The 23578-nt window shown below is 40.0% G+C and overlaps 1 protein-coding gene across 2 annotated transcripts in view; it reads left to right on the top strand.

Annotated features, from left to right (window-relative positions):
• The window catches only part of zranb3 (zinc finger, RAN-binding domain containing 3), an 83810-nt gene that overhangs the window by 47506 nt on the left and 12726 nt on the right, over window positions 1-23578 (top strand). For both annotated transcript variants that reach the window (XM_030073652.1, XM_030073643.1), the window contains exons 15-18: window positions 2575-2726; window positions 9538-9642; window positions 14518-14660; window positions 23026-23166. In XM_030073652.1, the coding sequence (XP_029929512.1) occupies window positions 2575-2726; window positions 9538-9642; window positions 14518-14660; window positions 23026-23166 (541 nt within the window). The remainder of the gene's footprint in view (window positions 1-2574; window positions 2727-9537; window positions 9643-14517; window positions 14661-23025; window positions 23167-23578) is intronic.

Below are 23578 nucleotides of genomic sequence, written 5' to 3' on the forward strand. Positions count from 1 at the left end.
CCATGTTATGTTGATGTTAGTTCAAACGCTGCAACAGCGTCAGCACTACCAGACGTCTTCATACTGGAAGTGTGCAGTTGGAGGTGTTTTTTTTTTTTCCTTTTTTTTTTCTTCTTATCATTATTTCGATCCAGCAGAAGATGAGATGACTCAGTCCAATTAGGGGTTGTTTTCTTTCTTTTGCAGTAAAATAACAAGTAAATCCCCCGGGGCGTTTTGAAGGCACTGTTCATACTGTGTAAGTGACAGTCTAATAAGACGGCTTTGTAAGATGAATTGCCCCCATCGTATAAATGGCCCACTTAATGCAGCTGGTGCGTTCCACCATAGCAAACAGGGAAAGGAGGAAAAAAAACTGCTTACAACCAATATAGGCTGCACACTGCAGAGCTGCTAGGTTTCATTACAGATATAGAAGGATAGATAGATGAGATTTTGTGAAACGCCGGTGTCCTAAAAACCATGTTGGTTCCAGGTTTGTAGTGCTGCAGAACGCTTTAGTGTGGTGTCTTGTTATTTTCAGACACAAACTGGCCCATTCTACCAGGAGCCAGGGAGAGATCAGAACAGCGTGTACCAGACCCAGGAAAAAAACTGCAGCCAAGGAAAAGGCAACCATAAATATAAAAAATGAGAAGTTAGAGCAACGGAGAGGATGGGTCAAGGAGAGGAAGTGCTTCATGAGCGTGACCTCACCCGTGAAACAGCAGGAGCAAAAAAAAAGTTTCAACATCAAACAGCAGCACAAACATCAAAGCAAAAGGGAAATAGAAAAGAAAGACATCAAGAAAGAATACATAAGGGAATAATACAAAATGAGGTAGGGTAACAAAATTGGTCAAATTGATTATCTTTATCCGGCCACAGCTCATAGCAAAACATGTTGTCAGTCTAGTTTTCCAAAAGGAAACCACCACCACACTGAGATGAATTATAGTTTATTAAATTCACAACTAAATGTCACTGAAATGTGAATATAGCAACAAAATGAAAGTTGAGAGGAATTCCATAGCTGCTACCTGGCTCGCTTTGTGAAAGAAGGACGTAAACATCTTTTCTATTTTTTTTTTTTTTTTTTAAGATTTTTTTTTTTGGCATTTCTGCTTTATTTGACAGTCAGAGTGGAGAGAGACAGGAAAAGGCAGGGGAGAAGGAGGGGATGGCATGCAGCAAAGGGCCTGAGGTCAGATTCGAACCTATGGTACTCACTCTTATCCGGTGAGCCACTTGGCACCCCCCTAAAGATCTTTGTGATATCACGTCAAAACCATTTCCAAAGCCATAGTGTTTTTAAATCACTGTGTTATGTTGTGGACAATTTTAATCTCATTTGGGATGACTCTGAAGTTGCCCGCTTCCTGTTCTCTGCCATCCATCAAATGTTTACTAGTAAAGCAGCGAGTGCTAATATTGCACTATAACCTCACTAAACCCAGTGCAGCTTCATTCCGGCGCTTGTATGATAAGAAACCTCCAGTCCCAGGGATCAGCTAGTGACAGTCTTTTCCTCCTTTAGCAAGCCAAATGGACACACACATGCACACGCACACACACACACAAGGCAGACAACTTGCCACGTTTAGTGATTTAAGGCAGGTATTACCAGAGTGTTATAGGTCATTGTCTAAATGAAGCGTGGTCGAGCAGCGGCAGTCTCATTTCCACCACCTGACCTTTTCCTGCTAGATGCTGGTGGGATGAGGGAGCTACATAGCTGACATTAATGACCTGCTCTCTCTCTCACTCTCTCTCTCTCTCTCTTTCTTCTTCTCTCTCTCTCCCCTCTTGGAAAATAAAACCACCGCAATTAGATACCTTTCCATCAAATAAATGGGCTTCTTACATAGCTCCGTCAAACAAACTCATGAGAAAATGGCAAGATGTGTGTAAATCATGAGCATGCTGCTGTTGGTAACCTCTAAAGTTAACTAATGGTGACTATACTTCATCAGAAGACAGAAGCAAAGAAATGTACTTGTTACACTTGTAATGCACCAAGTAATGCTCTTAAAACTGTAACGGATTGTTACATTAACCTCTTCAACTCTGCTGCCATGTTTGCTGCGCAGCTGAGCATTGTTTAAAATCACAGACCTATATATGTACAAAATGATGCACTATACATGTAGATAGTTTCTATTTTATGTGATGCTGTAGCCATAAAACAATGGCATCTTAGCTTTGAATATCTCACTCAATATCAGTGTGATGGAGCTTCAGTGAAGCTGCAACCAGCTGATATAGAATATGGCTGTGTCATTGTCAAACAATATAGAAAAAAAAATCTGACTTTGTAGCTACTTAAGGAGACATTTTAGGGAAAATCAGAGATTCAGAAAATTAAGGGGTTATTTTCTTTCCTTGAAATATTCTTTAATCAGTTGTACATGCAATGGATGTAATACATTATGGACATTCTGGATATTCTGTATTCTCCATATTGTAGTGTGCAATAAATGAATCTCCTGTCTGTGCAGATCCATCTATGTATTATCAGAGGAGCAAATATGAACCAAAAATGTCTGCCCTCTGAGATGTTGGTCAGCCACTCTGTCTCTCTCTCTCTCCTTGCAGGCCAGAGTGCTGCTACCTCTGCTGCTGCTCCTGCTGCTGAAGATGATGATGATGGTAATGATAAAGATGACACTGGCACCTCCCTTCCTGTCTACCCCGGCCTCCAGTTCTGCCCCAGCCGGAATACAGACCGAATATATCTTTACTCCAAGGTAGCTCTCCGTATTATGTGCATGTGTGTATTTAGTCATGCTTAGACAATCAGGTATCCACAACATATAATCATATCATCAAAATCCCTTTATTTTCACATTTTTGGTTGAAACAGCCACCTTATAATGTTCTGCTTGTCACCATTAATAAACCACAGAACTGATAATTGGCTGTGTAAAGCAAATGTTTCCCCTCAAAACTCAACAGTGCTGCTGCTTTTAGGAAAACTAATGTGGGCAACTTTATAACAGTGATGGCATACTGGTGTGAAGAAAGTTTGAAGTCTCTGAAAGTTAATTTTCATATCATAGTGGAGTGAATGCAAACCAGTGGCTGGATAAAAGGCAGATGATATCAGAATGATATCAGAGTTTTAAAATACAGCTGCTTGCTATGGTCCTTTAACTTGTTTTACTTGGGTGTTCAAGACCCAAACAACAAATGGAACAAATAAATAAGTCTTTTCTGGCACCAGTCAAGTTGCGAGGGTTTGAAATTTTATTTTCAAATTTGTTTTTAATGATAAATCACAATAATTAGAATAGTATAATACCTAATTATCAGTGTCTAAGCTGTCTGTTTTTTTACTCTGCGTCCCATTTAACTCTTGGCTTCATTTATCATCTTTCCAGTCAGTAATTCAAAGCCAACAAGTAGGTATTTTCCCTTGCACCAGTACAATTGTGTAATTGTGGTGGTGCTAATGTGCTTGCGATACAGTATTGATGTCCTTCTCCATTGGAACTTACTGCAGCCCTGTTTGTGTAGGAGAGCAGGAAAGAGAAAGTTTCTCTGACAAAGTAGCGTGTAACCCTGCCAGCAGCCCTTGAAAGTGGGCCAGTGCCAAATAAAGTGGATAACAAAAGTCTACCCACCCTTTTCAAATCTTCCATTTTTCATCGCCCTAAGGCCTGAAATGAAAAGTATGCGTCTACTTAGTATTGTTGAAAGTGTGTGCACACTTACACAGCCAAGGTGTTTTAGTTCTAGGCAAGATTTTTTTGTAAAATCCCATCCATCTTATCAGTCTAAATCACAAAGTGGGTTTGCAGCAGAGAAGAGTGTCCCATCCCCATTAATTGAGACCGCATGACTTCACCCTATTTACCCATTTGAAATTCTGGTGTCTGTTGTGGACACTTCACCCAAAGGCGGTGACATATCTCCAATATTTATTTATTTATTTATTTATTTATTTATTTATTTATTTATTTTTGAGGGGAAGCAGGTTTTGGTTCAAATAAAGTTAAAAAAAAAAGTGTAGTTGAAAGAATGACAATACTCCCAGCTCCTCTCCTCCCACCCCTACAGATTGCAAACTGTAAGGCACTGGAAGGGAGGGGGTCAGGAGCAGCCATCAAACCAATCTAATTACGCAGAGGTGAACTAAAGTACAACCGTATGATACATCCAATGACATTCACCTGCTTTTGATGTTCAGCACTGGAAAAAATAGAATTGTTGAAACACCAGTTCATCGTATGATGACTACCGACTAGTACTATAGTCTTCTATCTCAGACAACACCCAGATATCATTTAACACATCCAAAACATGTTTTTATGTTTCCAATCCCTCCCGTTTCACTTCAGGCCTCAAGGAAGTAGTAATTAGTCAAATTGAAAGGGCTCATAGAATTTTGATACCCAGTTGATGTTTAAGCCTTAACAGCATGTTACTGTCTAACCCATATTCAACTGAAATGTGAACAAACACAGTGGCAACCATACCACATTGTGCCAATATAAGCACAGCACCGTACTTCTAAGCATGGAAAAAAAAAATATGGCACCATTTCATTACTGAATCAAAATACCCTGAGCTATTTAGTCCTGTCTGTTAAGACAGGAACAATAGCCTGCTTGAGTCATTTCCGATGTTTTTGTGTTTTGTTATAGGAGTGATTGACTGCTATAAGGGAATTTAAAAAAAAAAAAAAAGAAAAACCTCTCCAAGTCCATTCAGATTGCTTGGGTCAATACAAATTGAAAGGTTAGGATTACCAAAGGATTACCATTAGGATTTTAACATGGATCTCCCCACCTACAGCCCCTCTTTTCACCTTCAATCCTTCAATTCCTCTTACAATCCCTCTGTCATTATCAGCATTCAGGGAAGCTGCCCAGTTTTCTTTAACAGGATTTCATGTGGGGGTTGGACAAACGTCTCCTGTTTATTTCTAATTTAATATTACTCTTTTCTCTTTGTGCTCTTGGTAGTCCTTGGCCTAAGCTGTCAGTGTACTTTGCAATGATTACGAAGTTTCTCAAAATAGAAACACAAATGAATGCTGTGCTGCATACACGTTTGTGTATATTTGCTGCAGCTTAGTGTTGTTTGCTTATTTACCCTCCTCGCTGTTGGGGCTGTATGAAGAAAGAGGTAATCTAGAGAAACCATTAAATAGCAGTGACAAACTCTTCAACAACAGTAGCTGCAGTGAACGAGTGACAAAGGCGTTTGAGGGAATATGACAATTCAGAGGCTGTTGGATCGGTCAATAAGGTGCACAGGTCCTTTGGTCACGGTCTGTGAGCCGAGCCTTTAAAGGTTTCCTCAACCACTAAGACCATGACATGTTAGCACAGAGATGAAAACAAAGGCTAGGAACTGGAAAAGAAAACAGAGCTCCTTTTCCTCAAGGCAACTCAACCAATCACATGATATGTTAGACCAGTTGCAGGTGCTAATGACTTTGATTGGCTTGGCCAAGAGTCTGAGGCCAACGCAGATGCTAATACAACGCCTTGTGCCTGCATAAGTCTGCTGCCTGTTTCCACAGCAGGCAAACCACCCTCTTAATAATGGTTGCAGGTGGAGCTTTATGTCTGTTTCAACCTGCCTGGAGTCCCAGATGGGTGGATTTTACTCTACCACATCTTGACAATTCAGACAGTCAAGTAAGTTGTCAGTCACAGAAAAGTAGCTCAAATTGAATTTCAGCTGCTTTCCCACAATTGTCAAAACTTTCTGCTTCTCACTCTCTTGACTCACCGCACCCATCCTGCACTTCAGCAGACTTAGACGAGCTATATCATTTTCGAATAATCTTGAACCCAGATCCTATTCCTGATCACATTCCTGAGCATTCTTGGCACTTTCCTTGAGGGCCACTTGCCAAGGGACCTTCATATTGATCGGCTTGTGATACTTACACCCTTTTGTTTCATTCATGAGGGATCAAATTCTTTCTCAGCCAACACAGATAAGAGACAAGAGGGTTTTACACGGAGAAGACCAAGCGATGAACTGAATCACCAATAGAATATTACCCTGACGGCAATAGACAAGTGTCATGTACGTGTGCCTGAGACGATAAGCCGTGGAGATAAATGTCCCCCGCTGTCGTTTAAATGATAAACTGGAGGAGATCTGGCTGGAAAGCTGTCACATTGGGCTAATCCTAGACCAGGCGCAGAATTCACACAGGGATCGCTCAATGCACAATCAAAGCAGGATTTGTCACCATGTTCGTATAAGAAAAATATTGCGAGCATTAGGACTTTTATGCCAGTTTTCTACACATCAAAGAGTTGATTTATGCATGAACTCTCTGTTCCTGCTCTCAGTTGGGTGGGTGGTTTGATTCACAGAAACACCAGGAACACCAGATGGGTGGCATTCACTGCATCAGGACAGTTCAGATAGTGTCAGTTGTCAGTAACAGAGAAGTATGCTGTACTACGCTGACTTTCATACACATACCTATAACAGGCTAAACTTGTATCCTGTGTGGAAAACCCCACACATCCACTATTACATCAAATTGAAATCAATGCCATGAATCATTTGCAAATACCTTGTGAAAAAGATTTAATCACTTCCAAATGGTGTGATATTCACCAGTGTTGAACATAAATGTATTCCAATATTTATCTAAAAAAAAAAAATCATATGTAGCATTTATTGTATGCCTAAAATATGAAAGGAAACATGAAATAGAGTATCCCATCTGTAAATACATTTTCAAACTAAAATGAAGTGAACCTCTATTTGTGGAGAACCATCATGTTTTTAAAAGGAAAATTCCTCCAACTGAATAAAGCACATTAACATTGTGACTCACATTGTGCTTCTTGTGCTGTTCTTTAGAGTAAATTTCCTTTTTTTCCCCTTTGGTAAAATCTCCAAATGTGATTCACATCTAGAGAAGCTGCAGCTATGTTGCAGCTTAAAGCAGAGAAAGAAGTGTGATCTCCCTCTTCTGTGCAGGATTTCTCCCTGTATTGTTTGTCTAATAGTACTGCAAATTTGGGATTCTACAAAGAGGCCTTTTATTTTCAAGGTTTGACACTGACACCTGATAGCTAACACTTCTATTTAAGATTATTGATTTTTTTTCCCCATATGTGACACTATTGTAGCTGTGCTGAGAAAATCTCTCAGTGAAGTCACTGGGTTAACTTTTAGCCAGTTAGCCACAGAATAACAAAAATACAAAATCAAACAACAAAATGGCACCAGAATTTCCTGGTTTTAAATAATATGTTTTTTTTTTGTCTTGAGTTTTCCTTTAATATTGTGCTGTGCATGATGGACGTAAGAGCTGATGTCACATTTTTCAGGCGGTTGATATCTGAGTTTAGAACAAAACACCTCATACATTTTTTATTTTCCCCCGGTGAGCTTGTTAGTGGAGATGACAATACTGTATCACCTCCTTTGAAATTGCATCTCTAATCCTGCTCCATGCTGTCACAGCCCAGCCTTCTCTGCCGGTCCCTGACTCACTATGATATTTATTCTACCATAATCCAAATAAACATGTGGGCCTGTGCACACTGATGGTACAAACAGGAAAACCTTCCTAATATTGAGTTGTATTCCACAAGCCATATCTCAGATGCCTGAAAGTATTAACATTCAGGCTTCAACCTGCCTGCTCTCTCCTAATCTTTCGTTTTATCTACTCTCCCCATGGCTGAATTCGGTCTAATAGAGATCCAGATCATAGCTTTAACTGGACTTTACTGGTCAGTCTGTTTCTTGTAAAGTGTTCGTAATGTTTAACACGTGTTCGTAATGTCGATTCAGTAATAGTTAACTCTGAGGGTGTGCTGGTTTTCCTAGACCTCCAATTAGCAGTAGTTAGGCACTGTACAAATAAAGCAATAATTCATGAGAAAATGTCCTTCCCTGTGATTATTTTTTACAATGGTGATGCAAGTGGCTACAAGCCATGGTGCTATTATTACCCATAATTGCAGTGAAAAATGTTCTCAAGGGTAATATGGCTCATATAGCTTTTTATACTCATTATAACACACTTGTTACCACCCATGTATACTGTCTGAAAAGTTTTTCTCAGTGGTGTATATAGGAAAAAAAGAAGAAAGCAAGAAAGATCATTAACCAGCTCCTTGGTTTCCAGAAGAGTTGGCATGGCAACCAACAAAGTGTGGCCGACCATTAAACACGTGTTTGACCAATTAGACTGCCTAGCTGAAAATACATGTTGTATAATAATGTCTAAGCCACAGGGCAATGTAGCTGAAACACCTGACAATATTCGAACATCAATTACGTAATATGGAGAGGAACACCCTTTGCCACCAACAGCTCCGCCTCTCCTTCAAGTCTTGAACCATATGTATTGTGATTTTGGTAACTAGGCCCCAGGAGAAAAGAAAAAAAAATTGAAGAAGGGAAGGGAAAAACAGGTAATGGACATTTTCTCAAGAAGGAAAGCATACAGTTTTTCTGAAGGAGGGAAATCTACTCAGCATAAAGGTTGCACCACAAGTTTAGATCTTGTGCAGAAGCTGTGGAGGTTTGACCTCATTCTGCTGTTCGTAAAACCCCTCTTGATTTTGTTCAGCAGTTTAAATGGGGGCATTATCATCTTGGAGTATGGGGACATTATGAGGGAATGGTGTTTGCAGTGTTCGGTCGTATAAAATGGCCTCATATTCCTACTGTAGATGGATATCCCAGTGGATACCATTACAGATCCACTGCCATGTTTACCAGCTGGCGGCAGACATTGTGCCTTTAACGCATCCTTTGGCTCTCTCCAAATATAAACCTGTACAGATGTAGGAAAAAAGGTAAACGATGACTCATCTAAACATTTCACTTTCTCCATTTCTCAGAACTTAAGGTTTTATGCTCCTTACACAGTTATGCATCTTTGTGTGTTGACCTTGCACAGAAGCAGATGAATGGCGCCCCTGCCAACAATACCAGCTCTGTGAACCACATCGTGTACACTTTTTGTTTGGATTGTGTCACAGAGGTGTCGATTCACATATGTGGTGATTTTTGTAGCCATGGTTTTTGGAATTTAGCAACTATCCTTTTGAGTGTTTTATCCCTCTCAGTGAGCTTTGACATGTCACTGCTGTTCCTCTTTTTTTTGATGCAGTTTGTGTCCGTGTTTGGCGCACTGTCATCATTTTCCACACTGTTCCCCCCTGCCATACCAAATAATTTTGCAGTTTTTGTGAGTGATGCTTCTGCAGTTTAGACACCAGCTATTTTTCGACTCTGTAAATCGCCTCATGATGCTTGAAAGCATCCCTTCTAAAAGTGATGATTGTCAGGACTCTTTTAAAACTGACAGATCCTGCTAATTGGCCTTCAACTTAATACAATTCACATGGTGCTGTCTGTGGTTTCTGTGGCATACACTGTTTTATATAATGATGATAGAGTTTGTAATGTAGGAAAATTACTGTTTACCTTGCTTAGAAAAATATGCCAATTTTGATCATTATGGAACTATACTCAATATTATTATTAGTAGCTGTTCTGGTAATAGTATTAAATCATTCTGCATTAGACTGTAATTTTCTTCTCCTTGTCTGTTAGGACGGTGCTCAGCTGAACTGTAACTTTATCCCCCTGGACATCAGACTGGACATGTGGGACGACCTGCCTGAGGCTTTCAGCCAGCGACGGGAAAATCGAATCCAGGTCTGCCCTTCCCACCTGTCTGTGTGTATATTTGTATGCATTCTTGCACGAGGATTGGTATGCCTGAACATGTGTGAGTGAACATGTGGATGGGTGTTGCAATGCAATGGAGATGTCTCTCTGTAATGTACCAACTTGATCTATCATTACTGTAAGCACGCCATAAATGGGAATTCGACTGGCACTCACTTTGATGTTGCTACTCCTAAAATTTTCAATTATTTTGTTCTGTTTTCTGAGTTCTGAAGTCTCAAGATAAAGAAAAAATGCAACATTGAATTGCACTTTCCTAGAAGGGGCATGGGGAGGGGTTATTTTATGCCTACTCAAGTATAGTTAAAAGTTCTTCAGATGTTCAGTATGCCCATAGGCTGCTTTAAGCATGACCTTCATTTTAGACTAAGATAATTTTCTTTGATATGACAGTCAGTAGGGCTATCACCCTATTCCCACTGACCCACTGAAGATGAGGCAAAAGACTGTACAGGGGGTTTAATATACTTAACGGATGTCTGTGATCACTGAGATATGAAGCTAATGACACCACTGATCATGAGAAGGAAGGAAGCGCAGCACTGCATCAGGAGCCTGGCAGATAGATGGAGTCCGGACGCCCACTTTTACCACCTCAGGGCCTGGAGGGAGGAGGGAGAGAGGAAGTGCAGAGAGGTGGGCGATGAGTTGGAGAGGGAGGCAGAGAAGGAGGAGAGGGATAATGGAGAATGTAGAAAGAGAGGGGAGGGGTGAGAGAGAGGTTGGGGGCTGAGCAACCTGAGCTGGCCAAGGAGACCGGCGAAGACAAAGTGCCTTTTTATGACGGTTGTTAAAGGAGACGGATCATCGCTTCAAAACGACCCCACACACCATCCAGCTAATATTAAACCCTGCAATCTGCTACAGCAGTAACAGAGCCACTGACAGACGCCCCACCACTCACACTGTTTATGTTGGTTCGTAAAATGAAGCCGTGAGTTGCATCCGTCCTCTGAAGCCATCATTTATACCATCTAACGCTCCAATTGTCCATCAACGTCAATATGAAACAAAACAATTTTATGTGGGCTGCAGCACATATTAGATGGGAGGCAGTGGTGTGTAAACTCGCCTACTCTTGGTATACCCAGCTTTATATTAGAGATCGAGTTTACCCAACTTCTCCACCTAAACTAAAATCTTGGATATACATGCATGGTATACATTGTTGTGCTTGGTATAAGATTCATCAATTTCTTGGAAATCAAGCCTTTTCAAGAAAATGAAACATGAGACCAGTATAAAATTGTTATATAATCCATACTTAACCTTGCACTTTTGTTGCCTTATTTAGCTCTGCATGGTTTGAGGACAATGTATCTGGTATATCTTAATAACTTCCACTTGGATGTTGCAAATCCAGTGTATTTGTTGTCAGTGGAGTCCCGCAAGGGTCTGTCTTTGGCCCCATCCTCTTGATTCTGTATCTTCCTCCCTTGCCTTTGTCCCTCATTCCTTTGCTGCCTTACCAAGTCTCACCATCTCACCATCAATGACATCTCAATTTTGCTGGAAAAATCATCCATCTCTCTTCCTCAGTTACCCATTTCTGTGTCCAATTCAACTTTTGGCTGACCTTTGATGAGCATATACAGTATCACTGCAAAGCTTCCATTTACGACTTCAAGAAGATTTGGAACATGGGAAAGGTTTAGATGAATTTCCCCACACCTTTATCTCCTGAAGCCTGAACTACTGTCACACTTTTCTTCTGGACCCCTGTCAGGAGTTTCCAGCAGCCCCAGTGCAGCCAGAACAGTACTGTCAGGATCTGTCAGCACATCACACCTCTCCTGGCTGCAATGTTGTGGCTCCACATCTCCTCCAGGACTGAATTCAAACTCTGCTGCCTTCTTAAATCTTCCATTGAATTATGTTATTTTTATCCTGTAAACCTCCATTCACACCTTCAGGTCAACCTGCCCCTTCCTTTTACGCCATCATATTGTATTTCTTCCTCTCTCCTGTGGCGCTTTTGCCTGTTTTATGTATTTATTTCTGTCAACCCTCTGGATTTGCTTCTCATAGCAAGTGCACATTATGAATATAACTGGATTTGGAGGGTTAGCAGTATCATCCAGTGGTTAAGGGGCTGGTAGGCATCTGGGATTGGCTCTTTAATATGACTCTCCTGGCTCCACCCGCATGCTGTGGCTGAGTTGGCAGCTTTTGGCCCAGCTGGCTGCAGAAGTCAACACATCAGCACTCCTGATTATCCCAATTACTGCCATTTAGCACCCAACATGGGTCAATGTCAACACAAACATGTCGAAACAGAACAAATAAATAGAAATGAGGTTACACAAACATACACACAGATGTGGCAATTCCAGGGTTTTGTTGCGGTCTGTTCAGGTATTTTCTGTCATGCTACAAATTGAGTGTTTCAGTCTCCAATTTTTCATTTAAGTGAGAAATTATTACCTAATATTTATAGTACATGTAAAATACAGATAGTTACAACTCATAAATGTAAAAAAAAAAAAAAAAAAAAATGCAACGCAATCCTTACTTAATGATTTTATGAGAATAATATATGGAATGTAGTGGAGGTACCAGGTATCAGGACAGGTATCAGTCATGAAACAAAACATCCCAAATACAAATACAATATAGCTTTGTTTTACCTTTTTTTTTTTTTTTTTTTTTTTTTTTTTTTTTACTAAACTACTAAATACATTTTCTTGCCAGAGGATTTTCTTCAAGCAACTACATTTTTAGTGTCGAATCCTTGAAAGTATATACAACTATTCAATCAAAACAAAAAAAGCAGAGTGGAGAAAGTGCTTGTTTGTTTGTGTGTGTGTGTGTGTGTGTGTGTGTGTGTGTGAGTGTGTGTGTGTGTGTGTGTGTGTGTATATTTTTTAATTGTAAGTCAAATTCTTATAACATAAAAGCATATTGAGGTTCCAGTGACGTGTCAGTGGGACAGCCTTTAACATTAATTGAGAAAGTGTCAAGATCATGGATTTGCTTTATATTGCAAGGTAGGGAGTTCCAGAGCCTTGTTCTTTTGTTGGAGAAAGTAGTTTGAACAACAGCCATTGTACCACGCCTGATATGACAATTGCTGTCTGAAGTGCTCTACGTGCTAGTTGTCTGGCAATGTATGGATCAAGAAAGAGGGAGGCCAGGTTGTGCAAGCTTTTAAAAGTGATTCTTAGATTGGAATAGTTGAATGAAATTGTCAAGGCAGAGGAGGTTATGCTTCTTGAGAATATTGTTGCGATGGTATCGTAAGCATTTCTTGTCCACGACTTTGATGGATTGGGTATAGAGTGATACCAGTGATTTAATGGATGTAGATAAAGTCTGGGACCAGGAGGCTATACAGTTTGATAAAAGGGAGAAAATAATGGCATGCATGAATGAGAGAGCTATATGGAATAGGTAATGTTTGATTTGTCTGAAGGTCTGAATATTTGCCTTAACAGTTCTCCCTATCTTGTTCATATGTTTGACAGATTTTAGCTGTGGTTCGAAAATTACTCTCCGAAAATCCCTTTTATGTTTTGTATCTTTATTCTGAATGTGTCTGTGATTGGGGCATCCTAACTGAGAAACACATAGAGACAGTTTTCTATATATTTGGAGTTACATAGGAGTTTTCATGCCTAAGTGACACATTCTTGAAGCAGGCTGCCAGTTTTGCTGCAGCTGCACTGCATGTTTTTGCTGATACAAACAGGACTATGTCGTCCGCATACATTTCCAATTCTTTGCCCAAACAGCACTTCAAAATATCATTCATATATAGGCCAAAGAGCATTCATCACAGCTCCTTGAGGATTATTGGCCCTTTTGTGCTGTGACAACTATGTGACATGGTATTGTTAGTGGTAACTATTTATGTTCTGTTTCTTAAATAAATAATACTGAATTTGGATAATTTTGACAATAGAATACTTCCAGGTGTTACTAACTGCTACTAACTACTACCCACTAACTGTTACTAACTGAGGTGATAAAGGCCATTTTTCAGGAATCAGGGAACTTTGATGGACATATTAATTTGATGAGTCAGAGGTTTTGTAAGCTCAGAAAAGTGTGTCTTTAAGAATACAGCGTCTAAGTTTGAAACCTTTAAAACATCTTAACATGAGGGTTAGACAAGTGAGAAACAGTTTTGTAGACTGTATCCTGTCCATGTCTGAGATAATGTCATTTACATGATTGACTGGTTTAAAACATCTGGCAAGATCTTCTACTTAGTCAATTAAAAAAAACAAAAACAAACAAAAAAAAAAAAAACATTAAATCCACATGCAATTTGTGTATCATTGTCAGTTATACTGCCATCAATCATTATTTCCTTTATATGATTCTGTTTAGAAGGCTTAGGGTTAACTAAACTGTAAAATTGTTTCCAGATGGCATTCTCAGTAGTTCTGGTGAATTGTTCTGTTTTTGCTAGTCTTTTGTCTTTTACCTTCTTGTTTCTTAGAACTTTGAAGGTAAATAACTCAGTATTGTTTCGGTTTCATAGTGATTTTGACAGCGCAGTCTTGCTTTCTCATCAGCTGAAGGTGCTCTTAACTGCATCAAAGAGGAAAAACAAAATCCAAGACACTTCTCATAGAAGAAAAGTTTTAAAAGCTCTTATTCGATTGGCTTCTTCAAAGAACAGGTTGAAAACTTACAATGCTCCAACACATTCGCGTAAGGAGCACAAACCTTCAAACAATTCCACTCTTCAGTGGATATCCATCTCTGTGTGGTTCAATGGGTTTTACTCAGCTATGTGGAAAACTGTGTTTCCTTGAATGAATCAGAGATTTGTAGGTGAAAACACTCTATCATGACTGTTTGAAATGGGAATTACAAGTGTCATGTCCCCTACAGGTACTGCGCTTTGTTCAGGAGTGGAGCAGCCTGGCAGCCATGAAGCAAAAACTGCTTCGACGCAGTGGTCTCCTGTTCCACAGCCCCATCCTCGCCCTGGAGCAGCTGGCCACCACCCAGCGCTCTCACTCCAGCACCAAGAGGTGGGCAAAATGCAGGGAGGCTGGAGTCACACCGTAGTAATAGATCTGTGTTTGTTGTGACCACATGTCATTGGGGTTTGCTGCAGTAGAATGATACAGGTGTAGCGTTAAGTAGGGGCGACATATTAAAATTCTGTTTTTTCACAATACAAGAATGTGGTCGTACATATCATGGTGCAGCAAAACAAATCATGATATTAGCTATTTTTCTTTCTGTGTAGTTCTCTCTGTGCAGTAAAAGCACATCACATGGTAGTGTACAATTTGGTAATATAAAGTAACATATCGTATTATATTGTGTCATATTGTCAGGTCAAGTATCAATTTATTTTGCAGACAGCACCCAAAAAGTATCTGTGTTGGCTTTAAAGGACAGTCCACTGTTAAGGATTATCCCAAGATACTTGTATAAGTGGACAACCTCTACTGCTTTGTCCTTAATGACAGCAGGTGGGATAGGTAGGAAAATGTACAAATTTTCATTCATCGTAGTGATATTTAGCTATAAGACGGAACGTTCACACCAAAAAATGAACTCATCCAGGACAAGGCCATGACTGATGTCGCTGTTGTGAAATAAGAATACACTGACCAGTGTTTGGAGTAATGCATTAGAGCTGTGTTGTAATTAGATTACAACACGGTACCTTGGTAAAGTTTTAATTACGTTTAAATTTTTGATCAGATTACAGTTACATTTCTAATAAAAATTAGAGTGGAGTGAAGTGGTGTTATGGCAAATTTAAAGTGACGAAAATCCCCAAAAATTACATCAAACAAGCAATCAAGATCACTCTTGCCTGCTTGTGTTCATTTGGTCCAGTGCAGCAGGTTGGATCAATAAACTGCTGAGAAGAGAGCAGTGACAGAGGTGAGCAGATTGTCAGTGAGATCATTCAAATTCATCCAGACACCAGGAAAATCCACTGTCGCCTCCCGATCGTTTTGTTAGTTTTTGAAAGATATGGGTTCTCAGCGGGGAGAATATAATATATGAGCTGAGGTGAGTCTGATGGAGTTGGGTCCCGACCAGTCTGCCTCCTGTCTGCTGAAGGTAATGAACAGTTTATACACTAACAGACCGATGAAAGCAGAAACTCCTCAACACTCTGGATCATGTAACTTCAAAAATTGAACTCGCTTCCAAGCGCGACTGACACTGCTGTGACTGTACCTAACAAAAATCCTTATAATATTTATCATTTATGACATTCATCCAGAAAACCTCAGGACAATGAGGAGAAACCATGCATGCACACACACACACACACACACACACACAGTGAGAAACAGTGAGAAACAGAAAGTCCTACAGATTGAATGATCAGCTGTGAATAGTAATTAGTAATTGAATTAGTAATCCAGTTACTTTTTAGAGAGAATAATTAGTAAGTAATGAGTAACTTTAATTACTTTAACTTTAATTACTTTATTAAGAACACTATATATCTATCTGAAACAATATATCAGTAATAATATATCTGTATTACATAAGCATATTGTCCTGTCCCTAACATTAAATATGTTGTCAAACGGCAAAGTATAAAGCTTTGAACTTTTACTACTTTCTATGGAACCAGTCCAGCTCACGTGTACTTTACCTATATAAAATTTTAGCTCAACAATGAAATTAGGCAGTTCGCTTGCTAGTCCAGGCATGGGGGTAGGCAGAATTAGTATGTGTATTTGTGTGTGTGTGTATGTGTACATGTGTGTGTTGTTTTTTTTTTTTTGTTTTTTTTTTGACAAACAAGCGTTTGTTCCGGCACACTAATTACAGCTGGCGTGGATGGAGGCTGGGAGAGTTTGCCAATTACAGGATAGACTCTGTGTGTGTGTGTGTGTGTGTGTGTGTGTGTGTGTGTGTGTGTGTGTGTGTGTGTGTGTGTCTCAACTAGGGACGTGTTTGGGTTTGTGAACCTAATCAAGGTGTGAGTAGGAGGCAATTGGCCTGGCTTGATTTGACACCTGTTTGATTTATTCACTAATCAGAACCAATCAAGCTCCGGCTTCGACTCAGGGGGGCGATCACGGCTCACCTTCTCAGCAATGAGCGGCTCAGTTTTCAACTACTTGAAACTTAATGCTCTTTCCCAGATTTCCAACAGTGTTCCTATTTTCCTCATAAGCCACTCATGGTGATTTACAGTGATTTCAGAAGAGCTCAGAGGGTTATACTCCATTTTGCGTTCTGCCTAACAATGCCTTCTTGCTCAAATCACTGTAAACCCAGGCCTCCAATGAGTTATTGCTCTTACAAAACATGGTAATACAGAATTTAAGGAATAGAAATTGAATACATTGTACACATATTTAGTGAGAAAGAAAATGTTTTTTCAGCGCGTACTTGCATATTAATGTTCCACCTGGTAATACTGCCTCTGAAGAGTAGCTAAACAATGTGATTGCTAAGTGCAACATAAGCTTATGTACTTACTTACTTAGCTTTACTGAGGACCAGAGCTGTTTGCTGTGTAAAATAAAAGTGAAATTAATTTTTTGGGAGGGAGGGTTTTAAATCTGCATGGAGAAATTAAACCGACAGTTACATGCAAGTGCAAGGTTAAAAATGTAAGTGTTGCTCAGATTAGTAATAAGAATGGTTAAAGACTAATTAAATATTACAATGATGTGGTTGAAAAATATAGTCGCAATAAATCATAGGCCTACAATTCTATTGTATCAATGATATCCCTCCAAAATCATGTGATACAGCGTCTAAAAAGATTAATAAATAACCAGAAGTATTAACTAAATCCATTCAAATGTCTAACTTTGAATCTCAATATCGTAATAATTTGGTGTGGTGCCTTGTGTCATTCCTGTGCCTAGGAAATTATGATCCCTGTGGCTCTTCCACCTCCTCCAGACCGACCTTCATCACATCCTCAGTCTCAGCTGCCCACTTAACAGTCAAATGTCATAACACACAGAACCAATCCAATTTACGCACCGCAGGCAAGAGTTGTCCTCTTTTGAATGCAGTAGCCAAAGACTGAAATAATAACTATGCACACATTATCAATCAGTGCATTCATTAATAATTGTCATCACAGTTCATCAAATACACCACTTCTCACAAACAGACAAATATGATTTCCAGTGCTGCTGACAATAACACATCAACAAACCTGCCGCCAAACACCACACCTGTCAGATCTTGGTTGGGTTTTGTTTATAGGCCTGTAGCACATTCCCAAACAATCTTATCAAGTGTGAGGGGACCAAGGCAGGGGAAACAGATGAGGTTCAATGTTGAACAGAAAATAAGCTTTTATTGCCAGCTTTCAAAATGCATCTCAAAGCTGGAGGCAAAATAAACCTAAAGAAAAGTAATTTCCCAGGCTTGTGGAGCCTCAATTGGTTAAGGTGTCACTGCAGAAACTTCCCTCACTTCTTTCTAGCCAAGTGAGGAAATTTGAAATTTAAAATTGTGCTTCATAATTCTTTCCTGGTTTTTCTAAGCTGACATGCTGGTAGACTGTAAATATGATGTGCAGGCTGGGAATTTCCAAATTTTGAATTTGAATGGGAATGCAGGTTTACTCCAAGCCAAAACACACTAACGGTGGGTCACTGGTGCTGGTTTATGCAGAGGTGCAGCCTCACTGGGGCTGGACTGTAGCAGCAGTTCGTCAGTTTGACCCCACACTGCTGAGCCGTGCCTTGTTAGTGTCTAGATGGAAACCCCAGATCTGCAGAGCTCTTGCACACTCTTGCACATATGCACTTGATTTAGCACAGTAGCGCTTCACTTTGCCTTTACCCTAAACCTTACCTTAACCTTAACCACAATTGCAAGAGTTCAAACCTACATTACAAAGTTTCTCAAATCTAGGGTTACCCACTAGACAGGACCTGTACCCCCTCCATGGTGCTGTCTGTGGTGCTGAACTGCAGGGCTGCTCAGGGTGGAGGGAAGCTGCTGTCCATGGTGCTGAACTGCTGAACTCTATGTTTGTGTGTGTATAGGCACCTTTCAAAACATTCAAGGCAGGCAACCTTACAAGGCAGATATATATACACACACACACACACACACACACAGATGTATACACATACACGGATATATATGCACTTTTTAAACAACTTTCAGTAGATTTTAAGTAGATCTTCAACTAAAAGTATGGACCTGTTGTCTCTTACTGCACAAATGAAATGCACCAGCAGGCTCAACAGCAGTCTCAGTGCAGACCATAGCTCTAAATAATCCCAAATGGGACTCTGCCATTTTGCCCAAAGCATTGTCATTGACACTGGCAAAGGTTGCACTTCCTCCAAGAGCCAGAGCTGCTAACAAGTTGAGGGCCTAACAAGCAGTTCTACAGGATAACAGCCAATAAAAAAAGACAAAAAAAATTCTCTGCTCAGATTTTCTTTTTTTTTTCTTTTTTCTTTTTTTTCGTTCCTCCCACATTATACCAAAAACATTTTATTTACATTTGAATCTCACTTTACTTAAGTATACATCATAGTTTTATTTCAGTTATAACAATGTGTTTCAGCACCTAGTTTACTCTTAGTTTTGGTTTATTAACTGTGGCTGCTGTCCTGTGCCCATTCACACAAGCACTTCATAACTTGGCCACACAATGACTGGCATTCCAGCAGCTGTGCATATAAGACCTATTAACACAAAACCACCGCATGCACCAACCTTGCAACATTTTAGGAAAGCGACCTTCAAAACCCTTCCTTGGCTTTTGTGCTTGGGCTAGTTGCCTGCATGACAATTCTAGGCTGTTGTAGCTCTTCAGCAGGTTACAAGTGTTACAAGTGTTACAAGTGACATGTTTTCAGCAGCATAACACTACTGAATGACTCTAGAGATACTGCAGAAATACTTTAGGTAGATTTTGATTATATGATGTGAAATCTTTAGTACCCTCACTTGATTTCCAAAATGGTTTGTTGTAAAATCTAAAATGTGGGTAAATTGTAGCAAACAGGCCAAACATTCAAAATCACTCAAACATTCAAGTCATTTTAATATAATTTTGATGAAAGATGGTGTTCCTGTGCCCATCTTGTCCAAGGGCCAGGGTCAGTGCTGTACATTGCCCCCGTGGGCGACCCTGTATGTAAACTAAAGGAGTGAAGAAGCGAGAACAAATATGGATCATGAAAAAAATATAAGGAAGCATTCACATACAATGGGATTAGCTTTAGTAAATAAATAATTAAATAAAATCTACAGAGTTACTTGAATCCATACTGTCCAACAACCTACACACACTCACGTACACACGTACACACACACACACACACGCACACAGAGGCGCAGTTGGACTCCAGTTTAGTGCAGAGTATTTCGTTTCATCCACCCTCTGTGCTGGGACTGTTTGAAGCAGAGCAGGCTCTTCTGTTTGATGGAGACTTACCTTCTTCCTGCTCTCCTCTCAGCTTCCAGAGAAACTTCTCCTCTTTGATGTGTCTCCCTCCTCCACTCTTTGCCTCCCGCCATTCTCTCTCTTCTTCTTTTTTTTCTGCCTCCTTTCCTCCTCCCTCCTAAGGAATCCGTTCTGTGTGGAAGGAGGGGATAGAAATGTCACTGCATCGCCTGCAGAGCCAACTGGAAAAACCAACAGCATAGTTTAATAGTAGCAACACCTTCCAACTCACCTCCTGCTTCAGTAGCTGAGTTTGCATGGAGCCTGATATTCCATAAATAATCAGAAACACAGTGCAGTCTGAATAAAAATGTAACTACATCAGATGAAGTAAAGAGCTGGTATAAGCCTTTGATAATCCATTCAGTAGGAGAATAGTAACTGCTGATTGCCATGTAAACACTTAAACTGACTTTTCCATCTGGTTGGAATATACTGTAATATGTTTCTGCACATGTTGGTACATTTACAATTAATGACATTCTTAATATTTATTCTGGTTACATGCTTTGGTGGGTGTAAATTTACCATAACGTATCAGATCACTTTATTTATTTATCACTTATGTTAGCAGTTTGTTTAGAATCTTCATTTAGAAGGAATTGATTCGTTCAAAATGCTAAAATATTCTGCATATATTCATCAATATTTTATTAGCATAGTAAGTTTGGCTTCTCTGCTAATTAGGGGTTACTCTAGCATATGCCTTATAGACCTAGGAGCTATCCATGTTATTGATTTTATTTCAGAGGTGGCAGAGCTGCCATTTGTCAGCTGGCAAAAAGGTTGCATCAAAATAAATTCAGGCATTGATATAGCCATCAAACAACATGCTCGGACAATACACAAAGCATTTGTTATCGAGTCACATAACAAATTACAATCAGTCCTGTTACCTGAAATTGATTGCCTGAAAAATGACCCATGTACGATCACGGAACACACAGCAGCGTATGGTCCCTTCCCCTCATAAAATTATCACCTCCTCTCCCACCTCCTGTGTCTCCCCCATCTCTCTTTCTCTAACCTCTCGCCATCCTTTCCCACTTCACCTCCCTTTTTCCAAAAAAAAAAAAAAAGAAAAAGAAAATCCACTTGTTTCCTTCTCCCTTCTAATGTCCTAATACCACATCAATGCCAGCACCTATGATATTTTTTCCAAACAACAAACTTAGACTATTGATTTTGGCATCACTGGAAGTTCATAGCCCACTTCTGTCCAGTAGATACAGAAGAAACATTATCTATATGGAAAAAATATGCATAGGCCCTTTTTTCTGATTTTTAATCTGTTATATCTGGCACATTTTAGTAATATGGAAATTCTCTGGTGTGATACCCTACTTAAGCCTGGTACAGACACTATTTTGGGATCAATATCCCTAGCTTGCGCTGCGTTCCCATTACTCTTTCTAGTCTGCAATATCAACTATTTCCAGTGCCTTCATCCTGTTCAGTGTTCATGGTTTAAAGTAAACGGCCAGAGAGGCAAAAATTTGACCAAACTCCCCAGTTCTTACTGTTGGGCTAAAGAAAAAAGACAAGTCATTCAGAGGAACTGGATGAAAAAGTTGCTTGGAACTGTTCCAGTAGTGCGTCAGGATGGCTTAACCTGGAATTGTACTTTGAAAATGAACGTAAACATCTCTGCGGAACTACACAGAGATGGATTTTATGGGTAGACATAGAGGAGCACACCTCCTAAATCTCAACAATGTGGTGTGTGGTCAAACTTGCTCATTGGTCGTATTGTCCTACTTTCTGGCAGGAGGTGGCTTCAGAACATAATCGAATGATCAAACAAACTTGGGCCGGATAGAAAAGCATCTTACAGATTCAGTTTGAAAATACAAATGTAACAATGCGATGTCGTTTCACTGGGAGGATTTCTGTGTCCCAGTTTCTTCTGTGTTTTCAGTGTTTTGTGGTGTTTTGTGTTGTTTTGTGTTTACTAGATGTGTCTCTGAACTGCACCTCGTGCACTCTCACCCACGTACAGACGAAGAGCCTTTAGTGGGTTGCAAGGTTGTTTCTCAACTGGAGGACTTGGGTTTGATCACCTGTGCCATCACACCTGTCTGTTCATTCTGCCAATTTTAAGGTCTCAAAGTACCTTGAAGTGTTTTTTTTTTTTTTTTTTAGCTTCACCTTTTCCATTTGTATTTACCACTTTATCAAGTTGCTCAATTGTGTTCCAACAGCAATTATAATGTTCCCTGAATCCCAACAGCATTTAATGGCAGCATATACTTCCTACTGTATTGTTGCGGTGCAGAACAGTTGAGGAAAATCTAGGAGATAATGAGGTAAACTAGACTTTTAGACCTACAGTGCAGTGGTTTTGCTTCAGAATATGTGGATTTTATTGTTTGGACTCATTTTAAGTTTTTTTTTTTTTTTTTTTTTTTATATCTATAGTCATTCACTTTCCATTTAGTTATTTTATAAAATATTGAAATGAAGCTGTACCAGCTAGTGTGCTGTGTGTTACATTGCTGTATTAACTTCACCAGAATTTTTCATGTTTGGGTAAACTCTCCCTTGAAGCAGTGTTTGGTGCCAACAAAATTTATTTAAAAAAATGTGGAAAAGAGTGCATGAGCTGCTGCATTTGGAACCACTCGCAGAGAGTTTTGCCAGTTTTGCTGTACTGTGGGCGACGCTATGTGTTACATTCACACAGGCGAGTCCCTGTATTATCACAGTCCACCAGTAAAATACTTTACTTACTTGAAGACTTCCTAAAATTACCATTACGCAAGGACAAAATCAAATGACCAACCTCACCTAGTACGACTAACATAGCGAGGGTTTATCAATGCAATCCACTGCCCCCCTTCAGCAGTTCCCCCATACTGTCACTGTAGATGAGATTCAGTTCCCTTTGCTAGTTAAATAAAGCTCACAAGTCTTCCCTTTCCCTCACTTTTCTCTCTCTCTCTCTCTCTCTCTCGCTCTGCCTCGCATCCTCCCAGGTACCTCGACAGAGACGAGGTGGCTCTGGCCTCCCTCACTAAGGCCCAGAACGAGGGAGGCAGCGTCCGGCTGGTCACCAAGGAGAACTTCTTCAGCAAAAGGAGGTCTGCATCTTCACTAACACCACCTGCTCCAGAGAGGTAGGACAGGGGGGCGGATGGGAGGGTTGAACCAGGGTTGGTGGGAGGGCGGATCAATAGATTGATATGACCGGAAAGTGCAAAGGGTGTCTGAGGGTGGTTCTGGAATTCTCAAAAGGTCTTAAATTATATTATGTTATTATATTAGGTGTCATCAGCCTCTTTAACGCCTTCAGTGCAATTTTACAGTCCTTAAGTTAGTTTTAGATGTTGTGAAAGTAGTGTGATTTCTTGCATGTTTTTGCCTTGCTGGCAGGCAGAGCGTAAAGATGACCGTGTTGGTCTGTCCGTCTGTTCAACACTTTACTCCAAGGCAAAATCTGTTGGGCTGATTGCCATGAAATTTGTTGAGCACATTCATGCTCCTCAGAGGATGAACTCTGTCTGTTTTGGTGTCCACATGACCTTTCTT

The sequence above is a fragment of the Myripristis murdjan genome, chromosome 2 (genome assembly GCF_902150065.1).
Source record: "Myripristis murdjan chromosome 2, fMyrMur1.1, whole genome shotgun sequence".
Classification (NCBI taxonomy): Eukaryota; Metazoa; Chordata; class Actinopteri; order Holocentriformes; family Holocentridae; genus Myripristis; species Myripristis murdjan.